The sequence below is a fragment of the Melospiza georgiana genome, chromosome 1, assembly GCF_028018845.1.
Source record: "Melospiza georgiana isolate bMelGeo1 chromosome 1, bMelGeo1.pri, whole genome shotgun sequence".
In the NCBI taxonomy this organism is placed as follows: Eukaryota; Metazoa; Chordata; class Aves; order Passeriformes; family Passerellidae; genus Melospiza; species Melospiza georgiana.
Window position 1 is genome coordinate 129,647,793 of NC_080430.1, and position 20,887 is coordinate 129,668,679.

General features: G+C 37.3%; 1 protein-coding gene across 1 annotated transcript in view; it reads left to right on the forward strand.

Annotated features, from left to right (window-relative positions):
- Positions 1-15,639, forward strand: part of LRP12 (LDL receptor related protein 12) — a 49,776-nt gene extending 34,137 nt beyond the window's left edge. The window contains exons 3-7 of the mRNA XM_058035699.1: positions 1,572-1,707; positions 3,144-3,346; positions 8,054-9,155; positions 9,968-10,100; positions 12,424-15,639. Coding sequence (XP_057891682.1) covers positions 1,572-1,707; positions 3,144-3,346; positions 8,054-9,155; positions 9,968-10,100; positions 12,424-13,278 — 2,429 coding nt within the window. The 3' untranslated portion in view covers positions 13,279-15,639. The remainder of the gene's footprint in view (positions 1-1,571; positions 1,708-3,143; positions 3,347-8,053; positions 9,156-9,967; positions 10,101-12,423) is intronic.
- The last annotated feature ends 5,248 nt before the right edge of the window (positions 15,640-20,887 follow it).

Here is a 20,887-nt window from a genome sequence, read left to right on the forward strand (position 1 = left end):
TTAGGGTAGCTCCTGTGTCCTACAGCTAAAGTATGTTAATACTTAACTGTGAAGCATGACTAAAGCTCTAAAAACATGTGAAAGCATGTGAAAAAATATTTAAAGCATTTTTCTCTTACAGATATACAGGAAAATAGAAAATTTCCTGAGTTTTTGCTGTGGTGTTTAAATTAATTTAGAAAATTCAGACGTAACTCAGCATTTTTGTCTTTTAGTCCTTCTAAAATATATTTTATAGTGTATTTGTTATTCCATATAGAAATACTTTAATAATAATTTAATATTATAACTTACTATAATTTCAGGTCCCTATAGTACTGCAAAATTATTTCAAAAGCTTGATTCTGTATACAAATAAAAAAAGTAACCTGTCCACAAATTACATTATTGCAACTTTTCCACTGTTATAAATGCAGTTCATTCTTCATCATATTTGTTTATTCATCACTTCTGATTGAATATTTTAATCAGATAGGAATTCTAAAAGGTTTTGATGATCAGACAATAATGGAAGTGCTTCCTTATTGGTAATAGTTCTTATGTTCAGACTGCTGTGTGTAACTTACTGGGCTACCAGTAACTTTGACAGCTTGGCAGATTTTGGACTATCAGTGATAAAATTGAAAAAACACAGAGGGTAGTTATTTTTAATGTGTTTTCTCTCCATTGAGACTTCCTCATAATTTGAAGCTCTGCAGTGAGAGTATTCCAGCCTTTCTATTTATGTGAAGGTTGTGTATATGCTCTATGACAGGTGTTGGATATGAGGCTGTTAAGAGGGGGGCAAAACAGGAAAAAAAAATCCACAAAGTGTAAGTATGTACTTGAAATAAAATCAGAAGAATTAAGAACACTCCAGCTGTGGAAGGAGCAGCAGCTGAGTTAAGGCCAGTGCAGGAAGCTACACCTATAATAAAGTAAGAGTACAAATGACTGAGCTATTTCAGTTGCATATAATTAGACATATAAATGTAAGCTTTCTAGTCCATTATCAGAAATGTAGTTGTGCAGGTCTCTCTGCTACAGTAAGTGCTCTTTTCCTTTCGAGCATTTCGAATCGTGTATGGAGATCATTTCCATGCCAAGAGCTGGAAGGGGGAAGATATTTAATTGATGGTCAAACACTGGGTCTGCCTAAGAGAGGAAATCCCAGCTGCTTGATAATTTGGCTTTAATTTGTTTTTCACCTTCTAATACACTTGTCAGTAAAAGGTGTTAATGCATGGTTAAATTGAACTGAATCTTTATAAAGACTAAAAATAAATTTACAAATAAAAAAATCTTTAACCTAATAAAGTTATAAAAGTCCACATAGAATAATCTTTTTTAATCTGTAATGGTAATTGACATAAGTGCAAACTGCTGCACTGGCAGCATTGGAAAACATCTTTTGGCCGATGTTTTCCATTACACACTCCTTTAGAAGCTGTGGGTCTTTTAACTGCTATGCCATCTAACTCACTCTGTTCTCCCTGATTAGGTGATGATTGGTTGGACGGGGTTTTTTGTCCTACTGGCTTTTTTAAAAAATGAATTAATCAAGATGCTTTCAATATATATGTCTTTTGTAGCTTGCGGAGATATTCCAGAACAAATTCGATCACCAAGCGGGACAATCACAAGTCCAGGGTGGCCCTCTGAGTATCCTGCCCGAATTAACTGTAGCTGGTACATCCATGCCAACCCAGGGGAGATCATTACTATAAGGTAACAGTGCTTCCATTGTGGGTGGAAGAAGTACTAAGCAGACATTTTTAGCTGCCACTTGTACACATACCAGTTTTGTCTTCCTTCCTGTAAGTGAAGGATTTCAGTTCTGTTGGGGTTTTGCCTTTCCTTTTATCTGATTTGCCTGCACACAGTCATGTAGCATTTGTTTTTAGCTGGACAATCACTGACTAGAAAAAATTTTGGTGTGCTCATTTAATTGCATTTTTTCTGTGTGTCTGAAACATAGGAATTTTTCATTAAAAAGTATGTAAGTAAATGTGACTAAATGCTGTAATGCTTCATTGCTCTGAGGTTTCTTGATGTGTTTAAAAATGTTAGAGACAATTAGCAAGTCAATAGATAGCAGCTTAGGAAAGGCTGAGTTTTAATGCAGGGAGTTCCTCACAGTTTCACATATCTTGTAACTTTTCTAGAGTAGTAATGTAAAAAACTTGTGGATTCAAGTTCTCATCAGTTCATTTCTGACTACTGATTTCTTTTAGCATCAACATACAAATTAGTAGTGCTTCATAGACTTGATTATGAAACTGCATTACCTGCATATTTTTTTCAGTTTCCAGTTCAGACTTGCTGACCTAAGAAACTGCTCTTCATTATGAAGTATTTACTTTGACATCAGTTACTTGTTTAAATTCTGCCTCTTAATTTAAACAGTCTTTCTACTAAATATTTGACCGGCATAAATGCAATGTAAAGTAGGTAAAACTGTTCAGCTACTAGAATGCTTTCTAAACTTTTCATACTGTTTATTTTTAATAAAACTCTTTTTTTCTTTCATGTTGTTTTCTTCCACTCATACATCCCACATTTCAGTTCTGATAGTGCTCTGTTGTCTGTACAGACCTGTTTTGCAGTCTGTTCCTCACACATCATTACCATGGCAGCTTGTCTTGACCGAGTGCTGCCATACCATGGCAGTCCATGACATAATGCTGGGATAGCCAAGTAGTGCAGCTGGGAGAAAGGCTAATCTGAAAACATAATTTTGAACAATTTAGATGTATTATAATGTGAAATCATGGTACTGCCATAAGTGTAGCATTAGCTAAAATTCTGGTGAAAATTGAGTTAAAATCACTTAGTAGTGTATGAAAGTCATTACATGGGACACATAAGGACAATTTCATTACCAGAATTTTAGATTAAGAGAGTGTGTTTTTGTAGCAAAATTGCATTTCTTTAAGTGGTGGGTGCAATATTTCGTTAGACAGAATAGATCCTTGCTGGCCTCATAATATAAAAGTATCAGCACAAGGTTAAACCCTATCTCTACATGGGTGGAGAGAAGCTACTCTTTTTATTTCAGAAGAAGAAGTATTTATTTCAAAAAGAACTTCAAGCTAATTTTCATTTAGCATCTTGTTTCTGTTATATTCAGTTCAGTAGCAATTTTGACCTTTTCTCTTTTTCAGCTTTCAAGATTTTGATGTTCAGGGATCTCGACGATGCAGCTCAGATTGGTTAACAATTGGAAGCTACAAGAACGTTGAAGGCTATAGAGCATGTGGCTCTTCCATTCCCTCACCATACATCTCTTCACAGGATCATGTTTGGATAAGGTTTCATTCAGATGATAGCATCTCCAGAAAAGGCTTCAGATTAGCCTACTTTGCTGGTATGTTTCAAATGATACCTTGTATAATTTTATGGTTTCACTTTTTCTTTCCTGTTCCAAGAATTACTTTCTCCATTACTTCCTCCAGAATTAACAGAATGCAGTACTGACTGTGGGTCTTTCCTGTAGTCACCTCAAGGTCTATTGAAATCAGAGAAAATACAGATTAGGTAATGTATTTTGATCCCATGCACAATGTGAATATTCAAAGTAGGAGTAACAATAAGCACATTGAATAATATTTGGGAAGAAAAGGTTAGCCAGTAGTAGTAGTAGTAGGCACCTGGAAGTTCTTTAAACATACTAAGATTTGAAATATTTTCACCAGACAAAAAAATATTTTATTGAAGTAGTTGGGTAAACTTCTGAGTATCATAAATACGGTGAGAGAGGAAATAAATGGCAGGATTTTTTTGTTTTGACATTTCTCACAGAATTTGCATCATTCTCCCATCTCCAGAAGGCATACTATCTTTTAAAAAATAAATCTAAAAAAACTCCTCCCCATTGATAGATTCCAACCAAGTGCAGACATGGTTCTGTACATGCAAAATTTTTATTGTGTAATTACAGGATGTGATAAGAACTAGTTATCAGTAGTAATAGTTTGAGACTGTTTTGTGAGCCGTTCTTGTTCTATTAAAGACTGCCAAGAGAGAGGAGGAAGCCAGTCATGGATCAAGACTAGTTCCGAACTTTTCCTGGCTTTAAGAGATACTACAGTTTTATGTAATAGCATGGCTATGGTGTTCTACATCATGATAATCCCAAATACTGGATTAGATTGCTCTTGGTTTTCACAATGATTTCATGTTACCTTACTCCCTCCAAGTGTGCCTATATCCACTTACTGGCCTGCTCCAGATTTCTGTGCACACCGACTTCTGACTCCTCCATAAAACAATTCATACTTGTAAACATTTCCAGTGGTACCCACCATCAAAACTGTTTCAGCAACATTCAGTAAATCTACCCCTGATCTCCTCTAGTCTAAGCTCCTGGTTTTTACTCTCCACTCTTCTTACCTTGTAGCTTCTTCCACTGTGTCAGTCTCTCACAAACAAGTTTCCAAGCAGGCTTATCCCTCTCTATCACCTGTTCTCAAGTCTACAAAACAGCTTCTGCTGTGGTTCAGCTCCTTGCGCTTTAGCAGGCCTTGGGGCAGTAATGCAGCCTTGCATTTGATGCTGGCCCAGCTTTCAGGGCAGTGTTCTACCTGGGTTTTGTGCACTGTCTCACCAAAAACATGTCAGGGAGCAGGGAAGAAGCCACTGGCCAGTCAGACATCCTGTGCCACTGTTTCTGCCAGTGGCCCAGGGGAACACTGCTACCTGTGTCAGGCATCAGCTTCTGCCCTTTTCACCTCCCTCTTGAAGCAGGTGCAGAGGAAAGGCAGCATTCCTTCCTGAGGGGTTTTGAGAAGGAAAGATACCTTGGATAAAAGTGTGGAATGGGTAGGGGAGGTAAGCCATGGGCTTTGTAGAATTTTTCCTCTTTCTCTTTCCAAATCTTTTCCTCTCTTTTTCTCTGATCTTGAGACAATTTCATTATGTAACCCCTCTTGGAAGAAGCTCTAACATTTTCAGTAACAAGCAGTTTTTTTGTATTAATTGATTTCTTTTATTTTGTAGACTAAAGTACTTAAGACTTTAATCCTATGTTTATAAATGTCTTTTTCTAAATAAATAAGTTTTATTTTGGGGACATTTGTTAATTTTTTTAGCAAACAAGCCTTGCTGAAACTTTGGCTTGAGTTTGCTCCCTATGTTTGATACAATACTTAGGAAGTATTTCACAATTGAGGTGTAAGTATAGTGTCTCAGTGATCAGAGTGGTCTTTTGATGTTTTAAACTAACCTGTATATGGGTGAAGAGTTGACAGTTGCTTTAATAATCATCTGCTCATTTCTGCTTTTGAGTGTCAAAAAAGGCTCCTGAAATGCTAGTGCATTTGCTGTGCATTCAACTGTGCCATTATGTGTGGTTTTTTCTCATCAGCATCATGCAGTAGTGCTCAGATTAATACCTCAATAGATTATTTAATTCAGTATTTTTAAGGCTACTCTCAAAGTTGGCAAGTAATCGTAGAAAAAGGGGGGGAAAAGTAATACATCAGTTACTTGGATGCAAGTTAGGCCTATCTGTGCTGGAACGATCAAAACACTACAGATTCCAAGTACAAAAGTGATCATAAGGGAGCCCCATGTTTAAAATCTGATGTGGAAGACAGGTTTTGTGAATTGTTTGAATTAATTCTTGTTTAAAGAAAATAATAGGTAAATATTCATATTTAACTTAAAACAAATCAGTAATAGGAAAGAAAAAAACTTTGAAGGTAGGAAGGGTACTGGACTAGAAAGTAAATTTTGGGCCACTTTTATTTGTCTTTCTTCCCTCTGTCTTCCTCCAACTACTTATTTATCAGCCTTTTAAATTATGGGAGTTGAAATGAGACAGTTTCCTAATGGTGATGTAGAGTGGAAAATAAAGTTAGTAAAAGTACAGAGGTTAACAGAGGCCAATGTAAATGCAGGGAAGAATTGTGTTAGTCCTTTGACTAAAACTGTGTATGGGTGCTGCTAATCATCTTGTGCTATCCTGAAGTCTTTTGTGGTACAGCTCCCAAAGTTAGTCTTATTTAGTACGTCTCTTATCTTTTTAAGACTCTAATTTTTGATTCATAGGTAAATTTTCTTCATGTAATGATTGCAGGATTGGTGATTAAAAATGCTAAACCGAGATCAAGTATCCCTGCTCTCTTCTGGGATGTTCAAAAGCTTGTTGAAGGAAGAGCTTGGGTTGAAATTGTATCTGTTTTGTTACTGCAATATTCCCATCCCAATATTTATAACTCCGTGTTACAGCTTTCTTCTCAACCTCTTCCAGGTTCTGCAATGCATAAGGACTGAGCTAGATTATAATCAGTACTTGAAGGTTGAACATGAGGTTCAATGAACTTCTCCTAGATCTAGGCATTCTCTCCTAGACATCTTCTCCTACCTCTTATTCTGCTACCTCCTACCTACTAATCTATTACCTCCAGCTATGGAGCTTAGTCAATCAATTTAGGTAGGACTAGTCTGGCAGTTCAGTTCTACAGGTTCTAAATTCAAGGTCAAGGTTCCAACTTTAACATACTAATATTGTCAACCATATGTATGTCTGAATGTACTATAAATACTTACATATATGTAACAGAACAAGAAGATGGTATCCTTTATACTGCATCTGTTCTTTGGATTTTTTTGGTGTGAAATGAACATATTCTGAAAATTAGTCACTGACAACATGTACATTTTACTCTCCTTTCATTCTTCAGTCTCTGAAAGCAAATTTGTAGACTTAAACATTCTTCAGCAGTACATAAAACATTTATCACTCTTGATGATTTCATTTTACCGTACATTCACTTTTTAAAAGCCTAAGCATTTGTGAAATTTTAAAACTGTGTTGTACTTCTCTAAAGAAAAATTATTTTAAACTAGTGTATTTATTTTCAATGCTTTCTAAGTATTACAGAAAGGAAAAAAAGAGAACAAAAGTGTGATATGACTTGACCTATCACAGCAGATTAGTTCCAGCAAGAAAAACTCAAGCTAGCTGTGAAAACTTTTATCATGTTGTATAGCAAAGCACTGGACCTTTAAAAATACTTGATTGGAGAAGGCCCTGAAGAGCCTAATCAAACACCAGTTGACCCTGTTTTGAGCAGATGATTTTATTAGATGGCCTCCATTCCAATCTGAATTGTTCTCTTGTAAAATGATAAAACGTGCTTCTCCTGGGGGCATTAGGATTTCAGTGAGTTTATCATGCTGCCTTTCCTGTTTGCTTATTAAAACTTTAGGTAAAGTGTTCCTTAGAATGAATGTATCTTTGTCTAGTTTATTTTCTGAATTACTGTTGTGTAGGACCATCTGCATTGCAGACTTGTTTTAAATATTTTGACCATGACAGTTTGTTTTATAGCAAATTTTACAGTCTGTACTGTGGTTTGTAGAAATAACTGATTGAAAATTATGCAGCAGTGTTTGACTCAGCTGAATTGTTGCAGAGTTGAAATAACTTGGATTCCAGGTATGCTTCTGTATTCAACATGGCTGGAACTTTAATAAGTAAAGGCATGCCTGTGTTTTTGCATTTGCTGCACTCCCATCTTAGTTGCTGCAGGAGAGACAGGAACAAACAGTGGGAACAGGAGAGGGCAGAGGTTTCTTTTTGTGGTTGGTGATAATATGTAATCTTCAGCTGTCAGCTTCTCTCTTGCCTTAGATCCTTTGGTACAAAGTAGGAACCTCCAAAAGTAGGAGACAGTCTCTCTGCTTTTCTGGGAAAGAATTTGAGGTGATAACCAGTACTGCAGCACAAAATGTTTCTGTATTTTGAGTGATAGATGAGAGAGTGTTTTTCTAACTTATGTTTAGCATATTTGAAGTCAGATTTCTCAATAGCTATAAATGAGCATTGTTTTCTTGCTTGGGTTATAGTTATTTGACTGAAATCAGCTAAGGATAAAGTCCATGCTGATGTGTTGATGGAATTTTGACTTGAAAAACCTGTTTTGTCTTGAAATTTGCTAAAAGTTGCCATGGTTTAAAGGCACTTCAGACATTTGCTTTGCCCTTCTGGAGTACCTGGTGCAGCAAATAAACACAACACAAACCATAAAGGGCTAAACTCTAAGGAAATACTTTTTTTAACTTACAGGGAAATCTGATGAACCAAGTTGTGACTGTGACCAGTTTCACTGTGCTAATGGGAAGTGTATTCCAGAAAGTTGGAAATGTAACAATATGGATGAATGTGGAGACAACTCGGACGAGGAAATCTGTGCCAAAGCTAATCCTCCGACAGCTGCTTCCTTTCAGCCTTGTGCACCCGATCAGTTCCAGTGTCTTTCCCGCTTCACCAAGCTTTACACTTGCCTTCCAGAATCTTTAAAATGTGATGGTAACATTGATTGTCTTGACCTGGGAGATGAAATAGACTGTGATGTGCCAACATGTGGACAGTGGTTAAAATACTTTTATGGTACTTTCAGTTCTCCCAACTATCCTGACTTCTACCCACCTGGCAGCAACTGCACCTGGCTGATAGACACTGGTGATCATCGCAAAGTAATTTTGCGATTCACCGATTTTAAACTTGATGGTACAGGTTACGGAGACTATGTCAAAATATATGATGGATTGGAGGAGAATCCAAGGAGACTGTTGCGGGTACTGACAGCATTTGACTCTCATGCTCCCCTCACAGTTGTTTCATCCTCAGGACAGATAAGAGTGCATTTTTGTGCTGACAAAGTGAATGCTGCAAGAGGGTTCAATGCAACATATCAAGTTGATGGCTTCTGTTTGCCCTGGGAAATCCCATGCGGAGGGAATTGGGGGTGCTACACAGAGCAGCAACGCTGCGACGGCTACTGGCACTGTCCAAATGGAAGGGATGAAACCAACTGCACCATGTGCCAAAGAGATGAGTTTCCCTGCTCTCGAAATGGTGTTTGCTACCCTCGTTCAGATCGCTGCAACTACCAGAATCATTGCCCTAATGGTTCGGATGAAAAGAATTGTTTCTTCTGTCAGCCAGGCAATTTTCACTGTAAAAACAACCGCTGTGTGTTTGAGAGCTGGGTTTGTGATTCTCAAGATGACTGTGGCGATGGCAGTGACGAAGAGAATTGCCCGGTCATTGTGCCCACTAGAGTGATAACTGCAGCTGTCATTGGGAGTCTTATTTGTGGATTGCTGCTTGTCATTGCACTGGGATGTACTTGTAAATTGTACTCACTCAGGATGTTTGAGCGAAGGTAAGTAGAACTCAACTTTATTAAATATTTTGGTGTTTTCTTCTGTTTGTACTTGAAGCAGTTTTGTTGTCATACGGATATTGTTGCACATGATTTGTAAAGACATTGCTCCTTTTTCTTTGATAGTAAAAAGAGGTTTGTTAATCATAGACTTTATCAGATTGGAAGGGACCCATAAGGAATATCAAGTCCAACTCCATACTTCTTGCAGGACATCTGAAGCTAAACCTTGCTAAGACCAATGGCTGAGCATTGTTCAGATGCTCCTTGAACTCTGAAGGCTGGGGAGCCAATTTTCTGGGGAGCCTGTTCCAGGGACTGACTGCTCCCCCAGTGAAGAAAAGAGGATAGAAGTATCCTGATCACTTCGCTATAGAGGGTTAAAGCTCCAGATGGTGTTACCAGAAAGGAAGTTTGGGGAAACTGCAGTTAATTAATTTGCAATTTGTATCACAGTTCTGTATATAACATCATGTTTCTTCTCTTGTAGGCTGGTTCATACCAGGATTACATATCCTTCAATCTTTTACAATAATACAAGTGTTACTTGTGGTGCTTTTTATATTTAGCTCATGGGTTTGGGCTGGTTTGTTTATTTTAAAGAAATTTATTGTTGGGTTTGTGTTTTTGCTCTCATTTCAGCTGGACAGGCTCACAGGAATGACTTTATATTCTTTGCCAATTAAATTAGCAAAACTTCATCTTCTGAAGTTTTTATTTCAGATTATAATAGTCTGATGTACTTTCATTCATTCATATATATATATAAATCAGTGTCTTATGTGTTCGGAAATTTCTTTTCTCTTTGAAAGGTCATTTGAAACTCATTTGTCAAGGGTTGAGGCTGAGCTGTTAAGAAGAGAAGCTCCTCCATCCTATGGACAATTAATTGCCCAGGGTTTAATTCCACCAGTTGAAGATTTCCCTGTTTGTTCCCCAAATCAGGTAAGATTTTAAACTAGCAGGCCGACTCCTTAAATTTTAGGGAGACTGAAATAAAAGTATTTTAACTTTCATCTGCTTCCTTTTCCTCTTTAGCATTTCCTTTTTCTCCTTTCAAGTCAATAGTGTTATACAAATGATTAGCCCTTGAACAAAATCAATGGTATAGTAACACCACAGTTTCTTCTGCAGGCTTTCTTTTGTTGGCAATGCCAGTAATGCACACTATAGAACCCCCTCTTTCATGAAAAGTAATAAATTGGTAGATCTAATTGTATGTTCTGTGTTACTGTTGTGAAAGTAAAGATTGCAAGATGGCACTTTGCAGTTTGGGAAAGAAGACCTAGACTTCTAATGTGGAATGGTAGTTCACATGCACAGTGTGTAGGTATGTTCATGCTTGCTGTGCATAACAAGATGATGGGGAAAGACAGGATGTCATATCATATAAAATTACCACGAATGAGTAATAAAGCAAAAGCTAGTAAATGGCAGTCAATAGTTTCTGGTCACCCAGATTCAGAGATGGATGATTAGTGAATTTCTTATTTGGTTGATAAATGAGTTTCTCTCAAAAAGCTTTTCAAGGAGTTAAAAAATGTCTTACAGTTATAAAGCTCTTGTGAGAAATAGAAGTCTTAGTCTGGGAATCCTGGTGTGTTCTGTTCGAGTTGACATTAATTATGTTGTGTTGCTGTTAATACAGCAAAGTTTATGGTAAGAAGAGATTGCATTACTATTACATGTTCTTTCATGCTCACATGTTCACAAGCAGCTGCGATCTGCCACAAAAGATTAGAGGAAAAGAGGAAAATAAATTGCAATTTGCATGAGAAGCTTTAAAGAAACATTGTAAAGATTTTTTGGATAGCTAAATTAGCACCGAACTTCATTAATGAATCTAATAATTGTCTGTAGTGAACACTGTAGAATCCCTTGTTCTTTTTCAGTAGATGACTGTGGTTATAATAAAGATCAGTACGTTCCTGTTTCAACCCAGTTCTGTACTTTTACAAAATTGTCTTGCTATCCTCTTTGCCAAAAAAATTAACCTTCACCGGTTTATGATGGATCTGTGTTCACAAGTCTTGAGGTAGGGTTAGTTTAGGAAAGTCTCTGGAGACAATGCAGTTGTCATGCCCAGATGTGTAAGTCCTCTAGTACAGATAACTTGGAACAAACCAGTGCTTCCTGAAGAAGCACTGTCTGAAGGATGGTGGAAGAGAGATGAAGGTGACAGCATGAGAACACTTAATTTCAGTTTTCATAAATTAAGGGAAGTACATGCATGTATGTTAAGGGTTTAGTCAGGGAATGACTCTTCTGAAGAATATTCTATTTTTTTGCCATAATCTTAATGTAAAGTCATGAATATGGACTTTATCCTCTAATTAAACACATTTGTGAATATTTTTAGAATGATGGGCACACGGAAGATCTAATTAGCTGAGGCAGCGTTTTCTCTAAGTTTGAGTCAGGGATCTCCAAGATAAAGGAGTTTGTGTTCTTATGTTTATGTTACCTTACAGTTGAGTAGTTGTACAGGATTTTAAACAGGAAAATTCAGGTATGCATTCTTCTGTAGCTGGATAACTAGGAAATGTATACTGAATTTGGGAAATTTATAGTTTAGAACACAAAAGGTAATTTTATTTAAACAGAACCATTAAAGCATTTTGAAACTGGAATTAACTGATTACATCAGAAAGGGAGGCAAAAAATCAAACTATAAGCCTCTACTGGAGAAGATACTTAATTTAGTCCCTTTGAGGAAGCCCTATGGTAGTGGATAAAGAAGGTGGCCACCTTTGTTAAATCTTTCTGGAAGACTTTGTTTACAAATCCTAAAATGAGACACATTTCTCTGTGCTGTACTGTAAAATCCACAGTGACTATCTTTTTGGTAAGACTGTAACAGATTTTGTGTGCCTGCTCTACTGGCTCTGTGGTTGTATTTTTCTTTAATCTGTGTTCCATATCCAGACTATAGTGCCTTGTTTTCACATTGTCTTTATTTAGAGATCCTTTTTTAGGGCAGAAATATACCTTGTATTGAAGTCATTGCTCTTTTATTGCCTTTGCATATGTATTTCCACTTAATCTGCCTGTTTATGTTTTTCCTCTAGAGCATCTAGACTTTTGTCATGACTTTTTAAAAGCCTTTTTAAATAGCCTTTTGCTACATATACCAGATCCTTATTAAGAAGGATGCAACATTTTGTAATATTTAAGATTCTGCATTTAACTTCGTTAAATGCTGTTTTGCATAATAATAGTTATACCAGCAGACTGTCAGTGCTTGATTGTTGCTTGTCTTCTTATTTAGGCTTCAGTTCTGGAAAACCTCAGGCTGGCAGTACGATCTCAGCTTGGATTTACCTCAATCAGACTTCCTATTGCTGGCAGATCAAGTAACATTTGGAATCGAATTTTTAATTTTGCGAGGTCACGTCATTCTGGATCGTTGGCATTGGTCTCGGCAGATGGAGATGACGTTGCCAGCCAAAGTACTAGTAGAGAAGGTGAAAGAAATAATACTCACAGAAGTTTGTTTTCAGTTGAATCTGATGATACAGACACAGAAAATGAAAGAAGAGACACAGCAGGAGCAGTTGGTGGTGTTGCTGCCACCTTGCCTCAAAAAGTCCCTCCTGCAACAGCAATAGAAGCACCAGTGGGAGCGTGTGGGAGTTCCTCTGCTCAGAGCAGCAGCACGGATGGTGGAAGAGAAGTGACAAGTGTAGAGCCCCCAAGCACAAGCCCCGCACGCCACCAGCTCTCGAGCGCACTAAGCCGTATGACTCAAGGCTTGCGCTGGGTACGCTTTACTTTAGGGAGATCAAGCGCAGTGAATCAGAACCAAAGTCCTTTGAGACAGCTTGATAATGGGGTAAGTGGAAGAGAAGAGGATGATGATGTTGAAATGTTAATTCCAGTCTCTGATGTAGCATCAGACTTTGACATGAATGACTGTTCAAGACCTCTACTTGATCTCAGCTCAGATCAAGGACCAGGGCTTAGACAGCCTTACAGTGCAGCACATCACAGTGTAAGGTCATGCAGTCGAGATGGCCCCTGTGAGAGCTGTGGCATCGTACACACTGCCCAGATACCCGACACTTGCTTAGAGGCAACAGTGAAAAACGAAACTAGTGACGATGAGGCATTATTACTCTGCTAGGTACGGATTGTTTAGGAAAGATTGTGTACAAGTTGGAGCAATATCTGTCATTGTTTTGTACTTCACAGTTAAAATTAGTTTTTAGTTTTAAAAAATCCAGGACAACATTATGTTAAAGCTGTTTTAGCCTGTGTGGTTGATTAAACTTTTCTTATACTGGATGACATTATGGAACTATAAGAGTGAACATTTTAATGGCTCTGAATACACAATGTGTGTATCCAGTATAATTGGATTACTCTTTAAACTGAAGTTTTCCCCATTAGTTTCAAATTTAGTTTATCCTGGTACTATAGTTCAAACCCAAAACACGGCTGCTCGAGACTTAGTGGCTGCCTGTTTAACCCCATATTAACTGGTGAATTTGTACAGAATTATTTTCCTTTAGGAACTGACTCTGTTGTATTATTGCCAACATACTTGTAACTTAATATACTAAAATATGGTAAGGATTGTTACTGTAAAATATGTACTTTTCTTTGAGTTTATTCAACACTTTGTCTAAATATTCTTGAATTTCATCATAATGTGAACTTATTTAAAGGGAGGAGAAACTTTCTCCAGGAGTATTCTTTTTCTTTCAGAAGTACAAAATGCAATGATATATGAAATTTAGGCATAATAGATAAAGTGATGGCAAAAGCTTTTTTAGCACTGACTTTCCTAAACTGCAATCTAATATGGTACAAGCCAAATAGTATGTAAAATCCCCAGTCATTAGTCTTTTTGATTTGAAGTAAAAAAGGGCCGAAGATATTACAATATGTGTTAGTTCTTTAAATATCCAATATGTACAAATGCACTACAGAATAAGTTCCAACTGGTAATAGATCTTTCCCTAATACTGTAGGTTATAAAGCTTGTTTGGTCTCAAGGGATTTGCACTAAAATCATATTAAGGTCTCTAATGAGCTTAGTGCACAAGCACTATCACTTTAAGTACTATTATTGTCTAATATTGCAATGGCTATATATTTCCATGGCTCTTTTCTTGGGGTGTTGCATTTTTGTTGCAATTGAATTTGCTTTACTAATTCCCTATTTATTCATTGTATTTAAAAACTGGTTTACTCGGTTGCAGACTGGTTGTTTAAAATAAACCAAAAGAAAACCCTTTTAGTGTATTTTTTATGATATTACATGTTGGAGCAAAACAGATCAGTGAGGAAAAAAGCTCGTAACTTCCAATTTTGTGATAAGCAGGTTAATACGTGGCAACTAGTGTGACAACAAGAAACTACACCTTTTAAAAACAAAACTGTCAACTACTGTTTTATTTATTCTTTGCCAGTCTGTTTTTAGTAGGCTTAAAGATCCAGTATGAAATGTATTTGTGTGTGATTGTATGCTATTTATTAAATTTTAAATACTTTGTTGAATGTCATTTTAAAGCATGTTTAAAGTCTTGTGCATTTCTGTCGTGTTATGCTGTCGGGCAGAACTGACTAAAATTTTAATATGTATCAAAATTAAATTGAATTTTTGTTATGTTTTTGAGGTACTTTTAAAGATAAATCCAAGGTCTGTCTGGCTTTTTATTTTTTTTAAATCCTCATCTCTGAAGTACAAATCACATGCAGAAGGAACAAACAATTGAATGGATTCCAAAGTGTATATATCTTCTCCCTCTTCTCTTCATTCACAGACACTGGGATGAGAAAAATAAACAATTTTACCATCTGGTTGATTTTTTTCATGCGAGTTAGCAGGTAAATTCTGAGTTCAGGATGCAATGACGTCGATTTGTGCTTTTGAGGAACCTTATGTGCAATACAATTGTAAAAGATTTTATTATAACAACCCATGCGGTTTCAAGTTTCAGAACAGATCACATCACACTGGTACCAGAGCAGGTACAAGTTGGCCCATAATTACACGTATTCAAGTAAAAGTCATCAATGGCCATTTTTATTCACATTGAATAATATCTAAATCTGTGGGTAATCTCTAGTCTGATTTCAGTAGCATTGCTTATAGAGCAGGCAGTTTTGCAATAGGAACATGGTAACATACCCTGAAGTATATGTGAACAGTATGTCCTGGTATAAAATACTGGGTTTTTAAACCTTCCTGATTAATTGTCATTAGAAAGTGGTTGTGGAAATGCTTGTCCCTGAGGCAGATAAATTTTAAAGAAAGAGTCTTCACAGAATACCTTCAGTGTTTAACACACATAGTGATCTAAATTTGTTCCATTAGATGCCCCAAATAGCATGTACCTATGGACTCCATATTGCAGATGTAAAAAGAACACAATGTTTAATTTGTTTTAAAGGAAAAATGCTACACATTTAACTGAGAAGTTGGATTTGATTGATAATTTGAAAATTGTAAATAAAATTCATATTTGTATGAGGTGAATTTGTTGCAGTGATTTTTTTTTCTTAGTGATATTAAAGGGAGTGATTGATTTTTCTTTTGAGTAATGCATGAGTGATTGGTTGCATTTGTTTTGTTTGGTTTTACTGAGGGTTTTGATAAGACATTATTACCCTGTTTCTTTTTATGCTGGAGAGCTTGAATTAGTATTTTGTTTAATTCATTCTTGATTTAGCTGTGCTACAATACTAGGGCAGTTTGAAAAAAATGTCAGAAATATTTACTGTAGAATTATCTTGTTTTCTGTAATAAATCACTTTCATCTGCCAGCTTTAAAGAATCTAGGTTATTGTGAGGCAAGTTTTCTCCTCGTGTAAAGTTATTTAAACATGGAAAGAGTTTGTCACCATTCTTTTTCACATACCACACTTTTTTGTCATTTGAAACATTAGGGAGGGCTGACTGAGCTTCAGATGGTGCAAGGGCTTGTTTTGTTTCCAGAGTTCATTTTCAGTACAAGTTCAGCAAGTGTTGCTGATAACTCTTCTTTCAAAACAGGTTCCTGGAGCGGATGCTGGAATTAGTTACTGTATTATGTGTTCACTTTCTGTCTGAATGTCAAAGCACGAACTCGTGCCAAAGCTTGGATTCAGTCCAGGGAAATCAAGTTCAGGTTGGGACACAAATACTGTTTCAGTGAAGTTTATATATTAAATACTCACTGCAGATCAAATCGTGGCTTTTTCTGTTGGGATGAGGTTTTACTTCCTTTCTGAAAAGTGAGTGTTTTATTCTCCTATATACATCTCCAGATATTCAGCTGTGTAGGTTGTCCTGAGGAAATGCTGCACATTTCCCATAAATCTTGGTTTAATTCAAAAGTTTTAATCCTCCTCCAGTTGTGATGAAGCTTTCTGTGAAGTCTTTTGTCAGTTTTGGGGGTTTTTTTGACTGTATCTCTTTTCTTCCTCCCTTGTGAGTTTCTGAAAATAAGCAGTTGGTAACTGAATTCCTCCGGGACATCAGCTATAAGTCAATTGCCCAGAATGGGGTGTGTTCTGAAAGAACAAGGGAGAAGACTGTCTTGTCCCTTTGCCATGTCACCAAAAGTATATAGAGGTAAGCAGACTGATATTTAAAACTCTTTCCCTTCTATCCTCCATTGGAATTTCACTAGTTAGCTTTTGCTTCCAAGTGATGTCCATAGTTGCACTTGGACTTGATACAGAGAAGTTCTATAGCACAACATTCAGGTCAATATGTCTAGTTGAGGTTTCTGTTCATGTGCTGTACCCACTATCTGGTGAGTAGTAACCTGGGGGAAGAGAATGTGGGATTCACTAAACTGAAGTATTATCTAAGAATTCAGATGGACAAGACTTCCCAGTCATCAATGGAGGGAAAAAGAGACATCGCTCTGAGCAGTGCCAGTGATTCCTAATCACATTTTGAGAAAAGGCATTTACAGTAAACAAAATTTAGCTAATCTCTGTGAATATCTGAGCACAAATTAGTGTGATATTTTTACATGCAAACTGAAAAGATTTAGCAGATGAGTTTGATTTCTAGCATTAATTCTTCCTTGTGACCAAGTTACATCCTTTTATCAAAGAACTAAATAAAAGACTCAAATGCAAGTGAAGTTTTTGCAAGATTGAGGGGTTTTTTTCAGATCACAGTTACCTTTTATGCTGTTTGTGCAGGAAAGAAATGGGTAGAAAAGGCAGGAAGCAAAAACAAAAGATAATAAGTCGAGTCACTAGATTTTGAATTTGAATTTTAGAAAGGTTGTAATAAAACAGACAAGACACTCTAAAGGAATATATTACATTGCACAAAGGTTTGTTGGTTTTTTTTGAGACACACAATTGCAGGAGACCTTCCCAAAAATAAGTCATAGTGGGTAGGACATGTCAAATCAGGAGATAAGAGAAAGAAGGAAGGAGTTACAGTTTAGTGTGGACTTCCTTACAAATAATAAAGGTTTGTTATGCAAAATGTGAAGGACAAAGAAATAAACTTACTTTAAGGAATAAGGACATGATCCCTGAAATAAGCATACATTGTACATGTTATCTAAGAGGCAGGTGTCTGAATTCAGAGCAGAAATCTCAATTTCAGCAGACCATGATGACTTGTGGTGTTACAGAGGTTTAGTAGTGCATTTCTACCTTTGCAATGAAATAATCGTGTCTGAGCGTGTACCAACAGAACTGAAGAAATAGATTTATCTGCTTCTCCAGGTTTATGAAACTGAGGAACAACAACTGGTAAAATACATTGGTTTAATCTGTTGTCTTTCCTGTGGTTAGTTAAGAACCACCTTGAACAGTCACAGTTGGAGGAAGAAGTTTTGGTGCACCAAAGGAAAAAGAGAAGCAATATACAGGATAGTGAGGAGTGTCATAAACTGACAGCATATTTCTGCAGTGGCATGGCAAGGAACAGAGATGTTATGTTTTGCTTTCTCTCATCTACTCTGTTAGCCAGCAGTTTTAGTTCTGACTTTGTGTTCCTTCAACAGATGCCGAGTTTGAGAGTTGGAGAAAATACAACTAATATTTTGCAGTGGTTTTTTTTGACAATGCATGAGTAAAGATAACAGTTTCCAAAGATAGCTGTGCTTTTGTGGTTATGTTTCTTGGAGTTTGGAAAAATCCCACCTAAGAATTTAGTTTCTTTGACTGAGGTTGTGCACCAGGAAGTAACTGACAGGTATGATGAGTTTGTTTTTTTATTCCCATAGTACTGTGAGACTTAGAACTTCAATGCCTGAGTTGAACTGTCTCACACATATTTAGAAAGTGGGCATTTCATTGGACCCTTATGAGCCAATGAATAGTGAAAAGAGCAAAGAGCACTTTGAGAGAGAGTATGAGTTTCTTAGTTGCTCCTCTGCTGGATTCCTGGTCATCCCTTTTTCTTTTTTGGTTGTACTCTCTGTGGTTCACCATTTGTGTTGATCAAAGGGGAGGAGGCACTTGGCCTCAGGAGAATGAGAGAACAGTCACTACTTACTGTCCCTCTAAAAAGTAGAATGGTCTTCAGCACACACACACCTTTGGCTGCCTTCCCTTGTGTCACATGTGTGGGACCCAAGGCTGGGTGCTAATGGGCTTCATCACTGCTGATGTATTTGGGGAAACACTGGCATTAGGATCTTGGATGTAGCCTAGTATTCAGGAGAGCATATTTCTAGTTCAGGTCATGTGGAACTAGAGGATTGGATTCCTTTCTTAATGTTTTTTAGCCTTGTTTGGTTATAGAAAACCATGGGGAATGCTTGCTAGTTTTGGAAAGCTTTTACAACTGAAGAGGGCTTGGGAGCTTAGGTTTTGAAACCTCACCACTTGTTTGTGTCTGAAAATCCATCTCATGAAAATAGCCAGCAGACTCTTCTGAAAACTTGTGAGGTTGTGACAAGGGCACCTGACTCGTCTCACAATTACGAAGACTTTACAGGTGCCATTGCATTTAGACTGTCTGGTTTTATTGAATATGTTAAATTCCCACTGCAGAGAAGAGTGTGAAAGTAAATCCCAGGTAAACAGGCATTATGGATTTTTTAAGAGGAATTGCAAAGAAATGCTTACTGAGTATTCAGTCCTTCTGATTTGCTGAATATGGCAAAAGATAACAATTCTTTCCTTTCTGCAAAGCCAGAGTGCACCTCAAACTCACCAATTCTCCAAAACCTAGTGCTTTATCCATCATTACTGAAAGCTTTGGTACTGGTTTTGTTAATTTTCTCACATTGCAAATGTTCATGATCTGCTCGTTCTTCCTTGGAGGAAAGTTGTCAAAAATAAGTAATGCTATTAATCGCACATCTTCATTAGCTGAGCTGTCTTTCTGCTGCTCATTATCAACCTCTACCTTCCTTCACAAAATGTCTCTGTTTGTTCAAAAGCCTATTTGTCTGCTGCCCCTGCATTTTGAGATACATTTCAGCTTCACCAACTTTAATTTGAAGGTTAACGCCAGTAAGAGTCCTGGAGTTAAGAAAAAGCTGAAGACTGTGTGGTGGTAGTAGAGCACCAGCACTAGGGTATTGTAAGAAGAATGTGAAAATGAAAGCAAATGGAAGATAAGAGTAAGGGGTGATAATTAAAGGAGAAGTTAAATAGTATTTTATGCAGGCAGGTAGCAGTTAAAGGTTCCAGGATGAAGTGGGTAAAAATATGTGTCTCAGAGGACTTTAAACTGATGGTTTCTGCATTATAATGACTTTTAGATGTCCTCTAGGTTTGCTGGATGTTCCAAACTTCAGTCCTCTGTTTCTTGCAAACATCCCTGAATTTGCTAAATTATTTTCATTTGGTAAATCATGGATGTGGATTGTTTCCTTCAGAGTTGTTTAAATGGAATCAGTTTATCATTAGGCTACCGAGAAACCTCTTATGGCTGTATTCTGTGATAGTTACACTATACACTCCATTTTTAGATTTCTAGGATTATTTGCTTTACTAGACACAACAAATGCATTAGTATATGGTTCAGCTTCAGATTTGTGAGCTTGGGAAGACATTCTGCAATGGCTCTCAAATTGTTGAGCTACTGTGCAACATTTTAGGATCCGTAAATGTTTCCTAACGGGAAACTTCTCTGCAGGGTTGTGGTTTTAGCCCAGCTGGTATTTGATCACTGCACAGCCACTCACTCAATCAGCTTGGAAGGGAGATAGTGTGAAAACTTGTGGGTTTGAGATAATGACAGTTTAATAGGTAAAGCAAAAGCTGCACTTGTGAGCAAAGCAAAACTAATCCATCCCTCACTTTGGAGGAGCAGGCAGATGTTTCTGGAGATGTTCCATCTGCAGAAAAGCAGATCTCCACCATCCACTAAGGGTGACTTGGGAAGACAAATGCTATATATGCCGAATGTCCCTCTCCTTCCTTCTTCTCTCTCTCCAGCTTTATATGCTGAGCATAACAACATATGGCTGGGGGTGTTCTTGTGGTCAGCTGGGGTCACCTGTCATGGCTTTGTCCCCTTCCAGCTTCTTGTGCACCCCCAGCCTCTTCACTGGGGGGGCACTGTGAGATGCAGAAAAGCCCTTGACATAGTGCAAGTGCTGCTCAGCAATAATGAGAACTTTCCTTTGTTACCAGCAGTGCGTTCAGCACAGATGCGAAACACAGAGCAATACCAGGTACTATGACAGAGTTGAACTCTCTTCCAGCCCACACCACTACAACAGAGCAGAGTCAAACATTGATTATGGGGCAAGGACTTGTTTGAATCTCTGCAAAGAGAAGGATAAAACAGTAAAATGTTTTGTGGGTAAGTA